This window comes from Rousettus aegyptiacus, unplaced genomic scaffold, assembly GCF_014176215.1.
Source record: "Rousettus aegyptiacus isolate mRouAeg1 unplaced genomic scaffold, mRouAeg1.p scaffold_m13_p_1, whole genome shotgun sequence".
In the NCBI taxonomy this organism is placed as follows: domain Eukaryota; kingdom Metazoa; phylum Chordata; class Mammalia; order Chiroptera; family Pteropodidae; genus Rousettus; species Rousettus aegyptiacus.
The window spans coordinates 10,022,008-10,040,241 of record NW_023416284.1 but is presented as its reverse complement, the minus strand read 5'-3'; the positions used below and the strand labels follow the sequence as shown (position 1 = coordinate 10,040,241).

Here is an 18,234-nt window from a genome sequence, read left to right as displayed (position 1 = left end):
GCGGTCCCCAACCTTCTTGGCACCAGGGACCAGTGGTGCCCCTATGAAAATCTAAGGCCTGATGATCTGAGGTGGAGCAGAGGCAGTGATGCTAGCGCTGGGGAGCGGCTGCAAATACAGATGAAGCTTTGCTCGCTCGCCTACCGCTCACTTCCTGCTAGGCAGCCCGGTTCCTAACAGGCCACAGACTGGTCCATGGCCTGGGGGTTGGGGACTCCTCTTTATGACATAGTCCTAAGCCAGAGTGGGGCTGAAAATATGAGCCTCTTGGTTGCACATTGCCAAAACACAGTCAACTTAATTCTTAAGTAATTTAATTCTAAATAGCCACATGTGGCTAGTGGCCAACATACAGGATAACACAGATCTAAGCCACCTGCACTATTGGAGAAGCTAGTCCAATGAGCAGCTAGCCCAGGTACTGGTCCTGGCTTCCCAGGCTGGGGAGGGGTCACATGGCACAGAGAAGTCATCTTCATGCCTCTCCCCCATTGGTTCCATAGCTGAGGCAAGCAGAGAGACTGGGAACCCCAAGAGAGGGAAGAGGCGGTGCCTGTGGGGTGAACAGGTCTTCCTAGGCTTGGCCGGAGACCACCACCCACCCCAGCCCTACACTTTGCTCGTGTCTACTGTGCCCAGGCTGTGTTAAATGCTTGAGGACAAATGTGTGTCTTATTATAACCTTTTCACACATGAGGAAAGTGAGGTTCAGAACAGGCAAGTACTTTGTCCCAGGTTACCTGGCCAGCGACTAACAGAACTACCATTTGTCTGCAAAGTCTTGCTCTTGACAATAGCTCTGCTGCCCTCTGGACTTGGATCCTCCAAACCTCCAGGCAGATTCCGAGGAGAGGGCTTCCCAGGCAAGGGAAGAGGCGGGCATCACCGGGAATGAGGCTGGGTGCCTCCTCCCTCTTTTCCTGTTCCTGCCAAGGCCACTCTCCCACCCTGCATCCACCCAGGGGTAGCCTCTCCCAGCTGCTGCCTGGCTGGGAAGTCTAATTCTCCCCGTGAGCAAACACTCCTTCCGGGTTCTCTCTGAAGATTACAGATCGTAAAAGAGCCGTAAAAAGCAGTAAGAGGCCAATCAGCTCACCCTTTTCTGAGCTTCCTGCACTTCCAAGGCCTCTCAGCTTGCACATGAGAGAAAGGCCAGCGACTCAAATGACACCAGACTTACAGGGTGAGGCCACTGCCAGCAGAAGCAAAGGAAAGAAGCCCCGTCCATGGAGAAGAAAAGAGCATGAGAAGCTCGACGAAAAAGGGAGGCAGGGGACAGACAAAAGGACCTCTCCCCGGCCCCCGGTGACAGTGTTCATTGGCCAGACTTTGGTCAAGTACCAAGAAGGCCACCGTGACGCTCAAAGCACCTTCTGTGCCCACCTTCTCTCTTCCCAGGAACAAGCCCAGGATTAGAGGGGAGTGAGTGCCCTGTGACAGCTCTGTCCTGGTCGCCCCGTTCCATCAGCCCTGGTACACGGTGGACACTCAGTGATGACCAATGCCTTCCCCGCCCTAGTTTAAAGATGAGAAGCCCCACTGCAGAGAATGGCAATGCCCCGGCCTCTGCTGGGGCCAGTACAGGCCCCAGGTCCTCACTGAATCTCAATGACAGCAAATTCCACAGGGTCCCTTCCCAGAGCCTACACAGTGCAAGTGGTCAGGGGGAGGACCCCCAAACCTAGAACAGTCTGAGGATTCCTGGCTGCCCCACCACCACCACCACCAACACACACACACACACACACACACACACACGGCATTTCCACGGGCCTTTTCTAGGACAAGTTATGGCTAAAATGAAAGGGGAAAGAATGCCACCTTTGGTGAATAGAGAGGACCAGAAGAACATCTGCCCTATAAGGCCTTGAGTAAGACCCGATCTGCAGTGCGCAGAGGACCACGACGGCAAGGCTCGCCCAGGATGGCCCTACTCAGAGCATCACCCCCATCACCGCCATTCCCACCCTCCCTAAATCCAAGAGACACGAAAGACGGCAAAAACCTTAAGGCAGATTAAGCGTGCTGCTAGATTTCTTTTCGGCCCTGGCCAAGACTTTCTAGTTCCCATAGCCCGTTAAAGCCAGAAGGACCCGAAAGACCATCTGGTCGGATGACTCACAGCAGGTGCCTGTTGCAGTTACCCGGAAGCTCCTATCAGATTCAGGCCCGGGCCCCTACCCCAGAGATTCTGACCTGCTGGCTGGCGGGGGCCCAGGCAGCGGTGTTTCTAAAGCTCCCGCTGGCTCCGACGTGCAGCCAGGGCTGGGAACCGGGGCTCACGGGCTTCAAGTGGGAAGATGTGAACACTCCAGATCAAATGCACCTGGATGAAACAGTGGCTCTGCCACTCGGCTCTGCGCGCCGGGGCAGTCACCCAACGTCCGGGGGCTGCTGTAGAATGCAGTGAATAATCGAGTCTACTTTCTACTATGAGGATTCAATGAGAGGACACGGCCAAAGCACTTAGCACCTCTCTGTGCCTTGGTTTCCATATCTGCGAAATGGGGCGCCGATGCTTCCCTCTCAGGGTTCTGATGAGGAGTAAACAAAGAAGGCACGTAAAACACCGAGCTCGGCGTCTGGCACACGGTAAATCGTCCCGGTGCCTTATGCCCTTCCCCCTCCTGCCCCCACCCTCCCTCCAGCTACAAGGTCCCTGTGAGCATTCACCCTCCATGCTGCGGCCCCACCATCCCTCACGTACGGACGGTTCCAGGACCCAGTCTGTTTGTCCTGTGCCACCCCACACACAGTCACATCCACTTACTGAGTACAGCGGTGAGAAGCCCCCAGGGTAAACCTGGAAAGGGGCCCCTCCCCCGCTATCTATAACACAGGCCTCAATGGGGGTTGAGCGCCAAGGCCCCGGGGGAACTCTCTCCCCACGTGAGCCTGGCCCCCACGCCTTCTGTTTCATTGGGGCACACGCTTCCCTCCCCGACATCTCGAGGGCCTGGAGCTGCACAGTTAGACCGTGGACAGGCACTGAACTCCCAGCTAGGCAATAACTTATCAAGAACCATGTGGGGTTTTGAAAAACAACACAGATTCTCACGGGAACATGTTCCCGATATGTGATTAGGTCACAAAGTGAGCCGTGAAACGGCACGTGTGAAAAAACTACAGGTCTATAAATAAATCGACGTATACTTGCATACATGCATAGCAAAGCGACTGGACGGAAACGCACGGTGGTGGAATCGAAACTTGCTTTGAGTCTATCGGCTTCTGTACTTTCCACTTTTGCTACAATAAGCACGTGTAACTATTACTGAGAAAAAGGAAACAAAGAAAACACATCTGAGGGAATGGTGAGCAATGCATCATCTAGCGCGAGTCCCTTGTGGCCTGGAGCCTGCCCTAGACAGACCCTCGTCCTTTGGGGACGGTGATAGACAGGAGGTCACTGGCTGAGCATCTGTCCCGACATCTCATTTCATCCTCCCAAAGGCTCCTTCAGGTGGGTCTATTATTCCACCTGACAGAGGGGAAACAGACAGTAGCAGATAAGGCAATGAATGGTCCAAGGTCACGGGGCTGATGTGTAGGACAGACGGGATCCAAACCAGACCTCTGTGGGAGATGGCAGGGCAGAGTGTTAAAACCCTGGTTGCGGAAGCCAGCTGGGCCCAGCCCTGGCTCTGCCGCATCTCAGCTCCGTGGCCTCAGGCTGACGACGGGCCCTCTGCGCCAGTTTCCACATCTGTAACATGGGGCCGTGAGAGCGCCCACCGGGGAGGAGTAAGGGGCTAAGGCAAACAAGGCTCTTAGAACAGGGTCTGGTGAATACCAAGAGCCGATTACGCAGAGGCCTGTATTATCTGGATCCAAAGCCCATACATACACCTGGGCGCGTGCAAATAACCCTGCACAGAATGTCTGCTCAGGAAAGAAGGATAAGATGGGAGGATGGACAGAGGTGAAGGGCAGAATGCGGGCCAGACCCGGTCTCAGCACCGTCCTGGGTGGGGAGGGACGTCTGAGGATGAAGAGCAGAGGCCCTGCCCTTGGACTCCGAGCCCAGGTGCTACCACCTGCTGGCTCAGCCCCTTGGACCAGTGACTGCACCTCTCTGACTGCCCCTCTCTGTCTGCACCATGGGCCCCATAATAATTCCCTCTTTCCCAGCTGTCATGTTAGTCTCCTGTTGCTGCTGTGACTGATTACCACAAGCTTAGCAACTTAAAACAACACAGATTTATTATCTTACAGGTGTGGAGGTCAGACGTTCAAAATGGGTTTCGGTAGGCTAAAAGCGAGGCACCGGCGTGCCGTGCTCCTTCTGGGGGCTCTAGGGCAGAATCTATTCCCTTGTCTTTTTCCAGTCTCTGGAAGCAGGCTGTATTCCTTGGCTCACGGTCCCCTCCTCCATCTCCAAAGCCGACAGCGAGACATCTGTCAATCTCGCTCTGATTGACCCTCTGGCCTCCCTCTTATGAGGGAAGATGGTCTCCTTGGCCCTTCCAGGAACCCAGCTGCCCAGCTGCTCCCCTCAGGGTCCAGGCCATGAGCAGCAGAGTCCATCTCGTCTGGATCAGCCCAGGAAGTGGGAGGACAGGTACCCCCGGGGAGCCACTGTGAGTCTCTGTAGCTGGGCCAGGGGCCAAGGACTGACCCGACAGGAAATGCTGAGGCTGCAGGGGGCCCTCTGGTATGGCAGCAAACTGGGCAGAAAAAGCAAACAACTCTACAGGGGGCTGGAGTCCACATCCGGTGCACCGAGGGGTGAGAGGTGCAGCCTGCTTCCAGAAAAACACAGGAAGCCAGAGAACAGGGGGCGCTCAGGGCTGCTCTTTCAGCCACAACTCCCCCAGCGAGAGCTCAGGCTTGTCGTGAGTACACAGGCTGCAAAATCCACCAGGCAAGGCCAACCCTGCGGGCTCCAATGGATTGCCGTGGATATGACAGGCCGAGCACTAGGCCTGCCATTTACTGGCCCTACAAGGTGTTGGGTACATCACTCCAACTCCCTAAGCCTCAGTTCCTTGTCTGCAAAGTGGGCATAGTCGACAGCCTCTGTCTCTTAGGGCTATGGTGCCCAGGAGATGGGATAAGGTACAGGAAGCACTCAGTAAATGGCAGCCAACACCATCAGCATCAGCAGGAGCAGGCGACTCGGGTACTCGACTGCTCCGAGCCTCCCTTCCTCCTGGCCCCTGTCCTAGCTTCTAACAGCTGCCAGAATCAGAACCCAGGTTCAGAGGTTCCATTTCCATACTATTTGTGCTCTGCTCATTTTCATGGAGACACTGAAAGTCACCTTTCAGACCTCACCCACTCATCCTTCTATCCATCGGTACCATCATTCATTCAACAGGGATGTTTTTAGCATTCACCTGGGGCCTGGCGCCATGCTAAGCCACGAGGATGAGGATACAGCAGCAAGCAAAAGACCCTTCTCCCCCAGAATCCCCCCCCCAAGATAAAAGAACCACTATCCCCATGGAGCTGGCCTGCAGGTGAGGAGACACCTCCTCACTCCTCTACCATTACAAGACCTCAGTGCAGGGCGAGAGGGGTGGGGGGCCTCCCCCAGAATCACACACAAGCAGCACCGAGCCCATTCTGCTTGGCTCCCCAGTCGGGGTCCATGGAACATCCCACAGACTGCTTAGAAACTGCTCTCCCAAAGCCCAGCCAGCATCTATGAGCAGGCAAAGTTCTTACTCCCAATAAACACACAAATAATTGGATCATTCATATGGAGCCAGCCGATCTCCTCACCATGAGCCAAAGGCTGAGGCCCTGCGCTTGGACCTGGAGTCCCCAGCACATCCCTGGAGGACAGTGTAGTGGTCAAATACCTGGCCTCCAGGTGGAGAGGCTCTGGGTCCAGTCTCTGTTCTGCCTGAACACATACTATCTACATGCGACCTTGGCCACCTAACTTCGCCGAGCTTCAGTTTCCCCGTTTGTGGCGTGGGGAATGCCAGCGCCTACTTCCTAGAGGCGGGAGGAGTAAAGGGGACTTGGTGTTTAGCTCGGTGCCCAGTACATAGTAAACACGATCATTATTATGACTGTTATTACTTGCTGCTACTTCATTACTACTATCTGGTAATTGATGTGTCTTATAGAAGAATAGGAAAGTGTCGTAGGTTAGCTGAGCACTTTGAAGCCTGCTTTACCCAGCGGCAGGACAGACGAGGTCCTGGCCATCCTTGCTCCTTGGGACTGTTGAGCAGGGGAGCCCAACCCTAAAATCACCCGTAGACCTCAGCATGACGCACACCCAGCAACGCCGCCAGATCTGTTTACGCCATAGCAGCAGCCTGGCTGCCTCCTCTGGGCAATGCAGCCAAGCAGGCGAAGGGACAGGGACGTCCTCAGGCCTCAAAGCCAGAGACAGACCCCAAACCCCTGGACCTGAACTGCCAGTTGGCCTAAACTGTCCTTGTAACCACCTACCTGGCAGGTGTGATCCCTGGGCAGACTCCTAGAGGTGGGGTAGGGTGAGAGCTGGATCAAAGCCAGGTCTGACTCCAGGGTACAGAGCCCAAACAACTTCCTCTAAAACCAAATCTAAACCAGGACCCAGGGTAACGACATCTAATATTTTTGGAGCAGCCGGCACATGCCGGTTAGACGAAGCAGTGAATGAATGTTAACTTACGTACGCCTCACAGCGTCCCGCAAGAAAGGAGATTTATTACCCCCGTTTTACTAATTAAGAAAGTAAGGCTTGGGACAGGAAGCCACTTGCCCAGTGACACACAGCTAGAAAGTAGAAGAGCAAGACTTAAAGCCAGCTCTATAGCTCAGAGCCCAAGCTCCCAGGCCCTCGAAGACCCAGACCCCGGCCCTGACTTTGCCCACCACACCCCCTGCCTGGGTAGCTCACCAGCTGGCACGTGAGGATTGGGACTGGCCCTGCCTCCTTCCCACAGAGCCTTGATAGGAGTGAGGTCTCTTCTGAGGCTGCAGCCCTGCCTGGATCTGGGCAGTCACTGCAGCTGTACTGTCAGGAGATTCTCTGGAGGCCAGAAACATAGCCCGGCAAAGTTCAAGGCCATTTCCAAACCCGGGGCAGGGGCCATAGAGAGAAGGCATTGACAAGGGGTGAAATGTCCTCCACTTGGAGACTTGCTTTTTTAAAGCAATGTTTGCTTAAGGACTACCTGTAGGGAAGTTAAAAAAGAAAAAAAAAAAAAAAGCTAACAAGGAGAAGGAATTCAATCTAGATTGATTCTTCTCCCAGAGGACTCCAGAGTGGAAAATCACCACCCAGGGAAGGAGCTGGAACTTAAATAAATGGAGACCTGGAAGGAGGGGGTGAAGCTGGGGGGAGCAGAGAGCACTGGACAAGGAGTCAGGAGGCTGCTAGCATCTCAGTGCGTGACCTTGGGCAAGTCCCGCCCCCCGACCTCCCCACCTGTCAATGGGGCTGGAATGGAGGCCTGTTAGGGCTCATGCAGTGATCAGTGCTCTGCAGGGTCTCACGGCCCATGAACATTGGTCCCCATTAAGGGAGTTCCAATGTGATCTTCATTCGCCCTGCTGTTGGTGAAACTCCAGCCCAGGAGTCCGAGGCACTGGGCACCCCGTCTCTGCCCCTCCAGCCCCCTCGCACGGGAAACATCCACACTGGGCAGGAGGCAGGAGCAGAAGCAAACACCGTATGTGTACTTAGTCCTCTCCACGACCAGTCTCACTTATTCCTCAGGATGCTTCGAGGCGGATGTTCTGTCGATCTGATACATGGGGAAGCTGGGGCTCAGGGAGGGTCCATAGGCAGCCCAAAGCCACCCAGCAGGGAGAGGCTGAGTGGGGATTTGAACCTCCAGCGCTCTTGGCTTGCTGCCTCCAGGAGATAGTGTTCAAGGGAGCCCAGGGCTTATTTGCTCCAGGGAGAGCTGTAGGACAGGGGGTGATGCTGCAGTATGGCGGGCAGAGGATTAAAGGAGGCCTGGGCCCCTCTCCCAGAAACATTTGGCCCACCCTGAGCTGCCCTAACCAGTGGGCTAATGAAAACAACACAATAGGTAGGCACCAGCCCAGGAGACCACTGGGTCACAGCCTCAGCATGGCACCTGGCACCAGCCAGGCACAAGATCTGGCTGCAGAGTCATCTGGTCTCCAAGACACAAAGAGGGAAGGCAGGCAGAGTCAGGCCAGTCTGCCATGCTCCTGAACCCAAGGTCGGGAAAGGGGAGGGGGGTCTCTGAGAGGGTGGTCTGAAGGAACCAAGAGCCCCAGACCCTGGGTGGGGGTGCACTTGCTCGCTGCCCACACCGTTCCCCCCGCCCCCCGCCCCGACTCTGCTCAGCGGCTTCCTCTGTGTGAACCCTCCTCTCTCACCAGTGAATTTACGCTCACTTGCTCGGCCGGGACCCTCTCCTTGCTTCCCTCCAGCCAGTGTCGCAGCTCCCTGGGCACCCCTCTCTGCCCCACTTTGAAATGGCAGCATCCACCACCAGACTGTGAGTTTCTGGGTGGCTTCATTCCCAGGCCACCTGGAGGGCTGTAATCCTGGGGGAGCCCAGCCATCTCGGAACTCCCCAGTCTGGGTGCAGGACTGCTGATTCATTTCAGGTCCCTAATCAGGGAGGGGAAGCCGGGCCCCACTTAGGGCCTAAATTACAGAGGTCACCCCAGCAGGACCCCTCCCAGGGTCCACCCACTCCAGACAACAAATGAGCACTCTAAGGACTCCGGGGCTTAGATTTGAATCTAGGACTGCCTTCTGCTCCTGGGGCCCAGGGCCACATCTGCGTCTCTAAGGCCTCCAGCTGGATGACACCTGCCTAAGAATTAGCCACCCGGCCCCAACTCACTCCAAGAAAAGACAAAAGGCAGCTCGAACACCCCTCCCACACCAGTGTGGCTGCCCTGACCTTAAACCCCAGGGCCTAGATCCACCACTCACACTCCCCTTAGAAAAGGACTCTCAGCACCCAGGGTCCCCAAAGCCGGGTGGTGAGGTGAGCAGCAGTGAGGCCTCAGCTTTCACAGCCCCCCACCCCCAAAAGCTCAACGCGACCCAGAGCTTATTTGTCATAGACCACAGAGGAAACGGTGGGTGAGGCAGCTGCCCGGATCAGGTGCTGCCGTGACACTGGGCCTCCTCGGTCTCCCGGGGAGGAAGCAGAAGCCCGTCTCACAGGTGAGAAAACCAGAGCCCGGCAGGCCACGACTTACACGAGGACCCACGGCCAGTGCTGGGGCTGGAGTCAGCATCCAGGCTTCCAACCATTAGGGGCCCTGCCTCAGACAGGCTCCCAGGCGGGTAAGAGCAGAGTCCCTGACAAAGTCACAGGAAAGGGGGTGGGAACGATGCTGGCGAAACAAAAGGCAATGGCAAAGACGACAGATCAGACCCTGGGCCAGGCGGGCCGCTGAGTGCCAGGCCGCGGGGTAACTCTCAGCGACGACCCGGTGCCCAGTGGTGGAGGGACTTCACTGTTTCCATTTTTGCATATGAACAGACTGACTTCTGGAGAGTTCATATGACTCCGTCAAGCCACACAGCCAGCTAGGGGCGCAGCCAGCGTTTGGAGCCAGGCTGCCCTCTGCAATTCACAGGCTTGCAGGCAAAACAGAAGAAGTGACATGAGTTTCGGGGACCGACCTCTTCCCTCAGGCCCAGGGATCTGGAAACGTGTTCCTCCTTAGCCAAAGACCTCTCCTGCGCCCTCTTGGCTACAGCGCCACCCTTTCCCACACCTCCTGCCCTGCTTCTCCTCTTTTCCCAGCCGCCAAAAAAAAAAAAAAAGAAAGGAAGGAGGCTCACTTACTGTGTCTGGGGCGGTGCAGCCACTGGGTCCGAGTCTGCAGGAGAAGAATCGAGGGAGAGCCCGTCGGGCTGGAGGCTGGCCCGATGGACTCGGCCCATCCCCGCCCCCTTTCCCAGGCTCTCCGGGGTGCGGGGGACAGGGCCTGGCCGCCTGCTGTGCCTGTGTCCCTCCCCCAGCCACTTCGCCAGTCATCAAGTTCCCCTACCTGTCCTGCCTGCACCACCCCCACCCCCCACCACCCCCACGGCCACTTCCCAACTCTAACCAGAACCAGCAGCCCTGCCTGCTCTGGGCCTGCTCCCCCACCCCCGGCTCCTCAAGGAGTCCCTTGTCCCCAAGCCTGCAGGAAGTTCCTGCTAGTCCAGTCCCCAGTCTCTCCCAGATGACGGAATCAAGAGCTCAGAAGCTGTCATTTAACACCAGCCTTATCAGGGCCTTCCCACCCCCCAGGGCCACCAGCTCCCCGATCCCGACGAGTCGGGGGGACCTCTGGGAGGCTGTGCCTGTGGCTGGTGCGATTCCCTGGGAGAGGCTGCAGGGACGGGGTCAGCCACTTCCATTTACTATGTGCCAGGCGCACCAGATGCTGCAGGAATGCTCGGAATCCTGGCTCCCAGGGGAGGCGGCGGAATGCAGCTTCTTCCCAATGACTTTTCCCTTCCTGCTTTCCGGGGACAGCAGAGGGACCACGAGGCATCGCTGGGAGCCCGGAGCTTCCAGCCTCGCCAAGAGGCCTGGAAGTGGGAGGACCCGAGGCTCCCAGGACACTTTACCAGTGACAGGGGCGGAGTCCCACTGGATCAGCAGCGCGTCCGCATCCTTCTCGGTGGCAGCGCCTGGGACGCCCAGGCCGGTGCTGGTATCCTCGTCATCGTCACTGTCATCGAACTCAAAGGCCTCTCCGGGGTCTTCCTCCGCCTCTGGGGAGGGGCCTAGGCCTCCTCCAGGAACCAGCGGGTCTCCTGCAAGGGAGGAGGAGTTAGCCGCGCTCCAAGGTCTCCGGGGAGAGATGGCGGGAAGGGGGCGAGCCGCTCTGCGGGTCTGAGCGAGAGGACAAGGGCAGTTCCCAGACACTACATGAAAACCATGCCCAGGCCAGACGGCCCTCCTGCGCCCCTGAGCTGTCCTTTGATTGGGCGAGGGCTCTAAGCAGATGGGCAAGTGGACAGAGAGCAGGAAGCGAGCTTTCACGGTAAGTTTGTGAGCATCTGTACTGGATGTGTGTGCCTCTCATATTCTTGTTTTCTGTTTTCCTATTGTGTAAGCAAGGAGGGCTTTTTAAACGCATCTACACGTGTGCGTATGAGTGCATGCATGTGCATCTCTGTGTGTGCAGGTGTGGCTATGCATTTGCATGCGGGCAAAGGGGCGCAGGCGGGCTCATTCTGCATGCCGCACTTCGCTTGGCATGCACAGCGGCATCAAATACAGCCGTCTGGAAGCGTCTGGAGCCTGAAGGTAGCAGCTCTGGGGTGCCAGGGCGAAGACTGGCTGGGGCAGGGCCAGAGGGGTGTGCTCCCAGCATGGAGGTCTGCCCAGCACGGCCTCACACCCTGCTCCCCCCTTCCGGGAGACCCCCTTCCTGGGCACGCCCCCCTGTCATCTGTCAAAGCTCAACGCAAGCAGAAAGGATCCCTCCTGGCCCCTGGCCTCTGCCCTAACTAATGGATGTCCTGCCCCACTTCTCTGTCTCGGCCCCCTGTTTTCTTCATCCTTTCCTTCCCCTACCAATCTTGGGTCCCTAAAAGCAGTCCCTTTTAATGGTCCCTTTAAGGGGACAGGTTCTGGCCTGGCCCTGGGTAGGAGCCCAGCAACTTTTATAAACAATCGAAGAAGCAGATTCTCTATCCTAAAGCTCATAACGAGCCCTCACATCTCCACCACTTCACCCAGCTGAGGTCCCCCGTCTGCTTCCTTAGAAGACTTTTCTTCTAGAACATGAGGCAAGACAGAACCTCAAGCGTTCACCAAGCTCCTCCCACCTTGTGCAAACCAGCTCCCAAACGAAAGGGCAGTGTGGTCTGGTTTTCAAAGTCCACAAGGCTGACAGTGTCTTGGACCGCCCCGAGCAGTCCTACGGCAACTCAGGCCACACGACCGAAAGCATGAGCTTCAGGCTCGGCCGGTCCCGCCTGGGCCACCTTCCAGCTGCATGGTTCTGAGCCAGTGACTTCACCTCTCTGAAACCCGGTTTGGCATGCACGGCGGCATCCAAACTGGACAATGAAACAGCACCTACCCCGTGAGGCCGATGTGCACGTGAACTGAGATGTAGGTCAGGGTTTCTCCGCCTCGCCACTGTCGACACTAGGCTGCAGCGTCTCGGAAGTGGGGGGACACTGCGGGACGTGTGGCAGCTTTCCTGACTTCTCCCCACTACGAGCCAGTAGTACCCTCCCGCTGTGACGACCAGAAATGTCTCCAGATGTTGCCAGATGCCCCTACTTGAGAACTGCTGGAAAGATGGCGCACTTGGCATAGCACCTGGTATTCGTGTAACGTAATGGTGCCTGTTGTGATAACTGCCCTTCCCGGCCTGAGACCCGGGAGGGCGGGACTGGCTGGTCCATGTGTGGACCCGGTGTGTACCACCACATGGATGATGAGTGAACAGGTAGGGCGGTGGATGGAGCAGAGAGATGGCGGATGGACCAGCAGATGGGCAGATAAACAGCTCTGATTCCAGCAGTCTCTCTGTCCAGAAAAATCCAGTCTCCCACAGTGACCCGGGGGCTTCCTGAGCAGAACACTCGAGGTGTGAATGAATCACGTTCGAGAAGCCCCTTCTCAGCTGCTTGGCCGCAGCGGAAACCCAGAGCTCTCCCTTCCTCCCCAGCCTCCTCTGCAGGATCATGGCCAGATGAAGGCCATTAAAGTGGGGGCCTGGCCCCTCCCCGTGGGAGCTTTGGGGCGCCCATGGGCCGGCATCCTCTGGACAGTGCTGTGCCTGTGGCACACGCTCCATCCCCAGGTGTGAAGAAACATTCACCGAGAGCCTGAAGTGTGGCCCACAAGCTCCATGCTTAAGCCTCACAATCATCCCCCATTTCATACGATGAGGCCACAGAGATTTCGGGAGCTCAAGTAATGCGCCCACAGTCATACAGCCAATAATTGAGGAGCCGCAGCTGAACCCTGCTGTCTCCTGGAAGTCGCCCGAACCCTCGGATGCCTGGCCCCATGATGCTGCATTAACAAATGAAATGCAGGGGCTGAGGGGGAAGCCGGGTTGGTGGCTTTAAGTGACAGTTCTCAAACTAACTGCTGGGTCGCAAAATCAATTAGAGGATTCCCAGGCAAAATCAACTAGAGGATTCCGTTCTGCTTATGAACTGCTTATTGGGAACAGTTTTAAATATAACACGAATGACATCGCATTCGGTACACACTCGATATTGCTGTTTACACACGTGTGTTCTAGCTTCATACAGTGTGTGCGGAACCTTCTGCGTTTTCTGGCTCGCCCCACTCCGGCCACCCTGGTCTCCTTGCTGCGCCACGAATGTGCCACGCATGCTACTGCCTCAGGGCCTTTGCCCTTTCGGTCCCAGGGTCCGGAATGTTCGTTCCCTGGCTGTCTTCTCCTGCTCTCACCAACTTCAGGTCTTTTTTTTTTTTTTTTAAACACTTACAGCATGCGCTCTTCCTAGATGGTCTCCCTTCCAAATACTAACCAGGCCCGACCCTGCTTAGCTTCCGAGATCGGATGGGATCAGGCTTGTTTAGGGTGGCGTGGCCGTAGACCAGATGTTCACTGTATGTCAGTGGTCCCCAACGTTTTTGGCAGCAGGGACCAGTGCTCCTTGAGAATCTTAGCGCCTGATGATCTGAGGTGGAGCCGAGGCGGTGATGCTGGCGCGGGGGAGCAGCTGCAAATACAGACGAAGCTTCGCTCCCGCGCCTGCCGCTCACCTCCTGCTGTGCGGCCCCGTTCCTCACAGGCCACGGACCAGTACCGGCCTGCAGCCCAGGGACTGGGGACCCCTGCTATACATCATCCCCCAGTGAGGCTGCGCTGACCAAAACTGCCCACAGAGACACTCGGGCTCCCTCCTCACCTTACCTGCTTTACTTTTCTCTATGGCCCTTAGGAGCACGTGACATGTGCTATGCTTCACTTATGTTACTATCTGTCTCCTCTACGAGAACACACCTTCGTGAGGATAGGTCTTGTTTTCTGTTTAGCTCATTGTTGTATCCTCAGCATCTGGTACAGTGCCCAGCACACGGTAGGCACAAAATAAGTATTTGTTGAATTCACACACACTCACATGCACATTCCTGTTGTCGTGTCTATGGGTTGTGGTTTTAAAGTTTAAAAAATGCTGAAACGAATGACCACAAAGTCCCTGCCCACGACTTCCTGGCTATCAGAGACAGGCCCACCCTGACCAAGGGGGCTTCAGCGACCCTGGTACCTGCCCACTGGAACCCACTAAGCAGGTGATTTTTTTTTTTTTTTTTACAGTATCGTGTAGTGACTACAGCTTCACAGCCAGACCACGTGGTTCAGACTCCAGCTTTCCCGTATCCTGGCTGTATGAGTATCAAGTTATTTTACCCCAAACTCCAAGCTGCAGTCTTAGCCAATGATAGTAACTACCTTATAGAGTTACTGAGAAGATGAAATGAACTAACACACATAAAGCACTTGTGTCAGGTACGTGCTCACTAAATATTGGCTATTTTTATAATGGTTTTCCTTATTATCAGTCATTGCATCATCATTAGGATGACGATGATGATGACGATGACGACGACGACAACTGCCCTGAGTCATAGCCCAGCCCCTGACCCTGGGTGAGACGGGAAGGCCGTCCCCACTCCCGGGCCAGGCCCAGGTCACATCCAGGGACTTGGGTCACTTCGGCACTTTATCCTTTTAGGAGTACAAATGGCTCCAGTTAGCCCATCAATCAACAAAGTCACGCCCATATCCAGTGAACTTGTTCCCAGCAGACCCTACAACAGGAGGTCCAAAGAGAAGACACGACTCCTCAACACCAAGGAGCACACTGCGGGGTGAGGCAGGCAGATGCGGCACGAGGAAAACATAAAACCCCAGAGACCGAGCCGCCTCTGGAAGGCAGGAGGGGACTCGTGCCCGCCAGGCCTCAGGCACGAGGCCGCCCCGCACAGGGCCCTGAGGGGCGAGCGAAGGTCCGACGGGATCAGGTGGGGGATGGTGCCGCCGGCTGAGGCCACAGCAGGGACGGAGAACTAACGGCAAGGGACTCGGCCGAGCTGAAGATGTGAATAAGGATGCAGGGGTTATAAGATGGCTGAAGAGGTGTTTAGGGGGTCCGAGTTTTATTTGGTAAGATGATGGGAAGCTCTCAAAGAATCAGAGAGTGGCAAACGGCCCGCCGGCTCGACCAGAGGACACTAGCCGGCAATGTCATATACAGCTAGAACGATAAATGTCCATCCAACGTCTCTTGAATGGAACTGAATGGATTTAATCATAAAATGGTTTTATTCTCACTTTCCCTGTCTGGTCCCTTTGGTGGGTAAGAGAAAAGGTACAGGGTGCCCATGGCAGCAGGACCCAGAGTGGGGACATCCTGGGACTCAAAGTCACAGTCATGAACTAGGTGATGCCCTAGTTCCCAGGGCTGCTCCCAGGCTCCAAAGACCCAGGCCATCGGACCTCACTCCTCATCAGAAGGAAAAATCAGAAGGCCCATCTCTGGTTAATTGAGAGCTGAACTGAGCCATTCCCACTCATCTGGACAGGTGGCATGGCCGGCTAGAGCTGGCCACGCACATCTAGATTTTCCCAGACACGCCTCATCCTCAGGAGAGTCAACCCCAGTTAGTCCAGGAGGCGGGGACCCAGGAAGCCATGGAGAAGGCGGGCCCACGGTGCCGGCCCACACCCATTGGGCAACTTGGCTCAGGACAGAGCACAGGGAGCCATCCTGCCAACAGCCCACGGCAGTAACAGCTCCCAAACGTCGAGTGATTACCACAGGCCAGAGTCTTACCTGTATTTAAGCCTTGCGACAACATGGCAGAGGGTGTCATTATCATCCTCATGTTCGTGGGTGATGAAATGGAGCCCCAGAGACACCCAGTCACGCCAGGGGCAGTGGCTGGGTCAGGCTGACCGAAAAGCCTTCGCTCATTACCACTCTGTTCTCTGCCTCCCCCAAAGAGGGCAAGAGGACAGGAAACCAGGCCCGGCAGGTGAAACGGCTCACGCCCATCTCCTCCAGAGCGGGGCCTGGCCTCCCCCTGCGGTGCCCGAGGCCCCATAGCTCGGGTTGCCAGATAAAATACAGGACATTGAATTGAATTTCAAACAATTCAAAAATAATTTTTTTAGTATATGTTTTTCTTTTTTTTTTTTCTGACTCTAGCAGTCCTACCACTGCTGGATGGATGACCTTAGCACTTTTGCAGGTAGAGATGGACAAGCCAGCCCCTCACCCTCAGCCCTCAGGTCCCCAAGGGTTTCATCCCCGAGCACACTGCCACCCCCTTATGGGCTCAGGGGATCTTAGGGACACAGGTAAAAAATCAACCCTTGTCTGCCTCCCATTCGGTGAGCAGGAAATTATTATTTCCCTGTTGCAGACAAGGAAACTAAGGCAAAGGGGTGAAGTCATTTGCCCAAGGGCTCACAGCTAACCACCAGCAGAGCCGAATTCAAACTGGGGTCAACGGCCCCCAAGCCGGTGGCCCTCTGTTAGCTCCACAGCTTTGTTCAAAGGAGGGACAAACAGGAAGCCCGGGGTACGGTACCTATGGCGGCTTGTGCAGGAGGATTGGAGGAAGCCATCAGAGAAGGTCCAGCTCAGATCGGCACTGTCCCAGCCACTCGCCTGTGAAAAGAAGGCCAGAAATCTAATTAGATGGTGTTCGAGGCCCAAGTTTTGGCAACAGAGAGGGGTCACCGGCTCACGACCTGTGCCCTCAAGCCTGTCGGCTCTCACATTTCTTTCCTTGCAGTTCCAGAAGCACAGGACAGCCCAGAAAGGGCCCAGCCCCCATCATAAATCATTAACCAAGAAAAACCAGCAGCTGCAGGACTGCGTCCCTGTCTTCCCAGAAGGCCCCTGCCACCACAGCCCTTCCTCTTGCCCACTGCCAAGGGCCCTGTAAGCCCGGAGGGTCCATCTAGACTACCCCCTTGACCCCTCTGGCTTGCGAGTAAAGCTCCAGGATCACACTCTGGCCCCGAGTTCCACAAGTTGGATCACGCCTGGACCATCATGGATGTGGCCAGACACTTCCTTCTCTGGTTGCGCAGTAACCAAGAGTCCAGCCACTCTAACCATCTCCCGCCTACAGCCCTGCCGAAGGCCATTCGCTCTGACTCTCCCCGTCCCGCACCCTGGGATTGGCCAGCTGGCAAGGGACCACCCGACTATGGCACACGGGTACAAGGGGAGTAAAAGGCTGAAGAGGGGCAGATGGCACGGGATAGGGGCAGAATCCCAAATGCTGGGATTGGGGACCACAGTTTCTGCTGGCCTCACCGTGGGGCCTCACACATCCAAGAGGGCAGCGCCCCCGGTGGGCCCCCTGGGCCCTGGAGCCAACTCTGCCAGATGTCTCCTGCTGGCGGACCACCCCTTCTCCCCCATCTCTGCTGGCACCACCCCAATACTGAGCTAGGGGTTGCCCTCCCAGACCTCCCTGCGGAGGAGGGAAGCACCCCGGAAGGAACGGGCCCAGCCCTCCAGTCTGATCGGCCCCTGACACAAGGCCCCTGTGAACCTGTTTTCCTTTCTACTCCTAAAGCCTGCACTTCTGGGACCTGACTTCCTAAATAAAGACGGCAATTAATAGCAGCAAACATTCACATAGCGTCTACTCTATCTCAGACACTATTCTAAGCACTTTACAAATGATAGTAACATATATGAATCCAACTTGCAAATAAGAACATGTGACCCCGAGTGGTTAAGTTAAGTTGCCCAAGACCGCACAGCCGGTAAGTGGCAGAGCCAGAGTTAGAACCAAGGCCATGGGCCCCAGAGTCTGTGTTCCTTAAGTAACCGCCATGCTCTAGTGCCTCTCGAAACCCAAACCATGCAAAGGGGGTACAACGAAAAGAAGACTCCCTCCCACCCCAGTCTCCCTAATCCCCCAGAAGTGACCACTGTTCTGGTTTCCGGTGAATTCTCCAGAACTAACCCGCACGTGTACCCACACGCATACCTGGATAGACTGACGCATTTTGTACGGGAGGACGCACACCCCACATTTTCAGCTTAAGGATCTCGACCATCATTTCAGAAAAGCACACAGAAATCAGTCTCATTTTCTTTAATGGCTGCAGAGCACTTTTTTAATATACCATAATTGATCAACGTACCACAATCCCTACCAAGGAACACTGAGGTTATTTCCAGGCTTTGGGTATCAGAAACGATGCAGAAACTAACATCCTTCATACACACAGCCCTGAGCGAGAGCATGCATGAACCCGAGGGCGCATTCCTAGAAACAGCTCTGGTCAATTTTGACTGAATGCCAATTGCTCTCC

General features: G+C 55.8%; 1 protein-coding gene across 7 annotated transcripts in view; it reads right to left on the bottom strand.

Moving 5' to 3' along the window:
- Positions 1-18,234, bottom strand: part of ARHGEF10L (Rho guanine nucleotide exchange factor 10 like) — a 133,143-nt gene that overhangs the window by 85,489 nt on the left and 29,420 nt on the right. For 6 of the 7 annotated variants that reach the window (XM_016128278.2, XM_016128273.2, XM_016128277.2 and 3 more), the window contains exons 2-4: positions 16,485-16,564; positions 10,511-10,699; positions 9,738-9,771 (exon numbers count right to left, since the gene is read on the bottom strand). In XM_016128278.2, coding sequence (XP_015983764.2) covers positions 9,738-9,771; positions 10,511-10,699; positions 16,485-16,521 — 260 coding nt within the window. In that variant the 5' untranslated portion in view covers positions 16,522-16,564. Of the gene's footprint in view, positions 1-9,141; positions 9,280-9,737; positions 9,772-10,510; positions 10,700-16,484; positions 16,565-18,234 lie in introns of those variants that run through there. The other variant, XM_016128282.2, reaches the window with a different exon arrangement.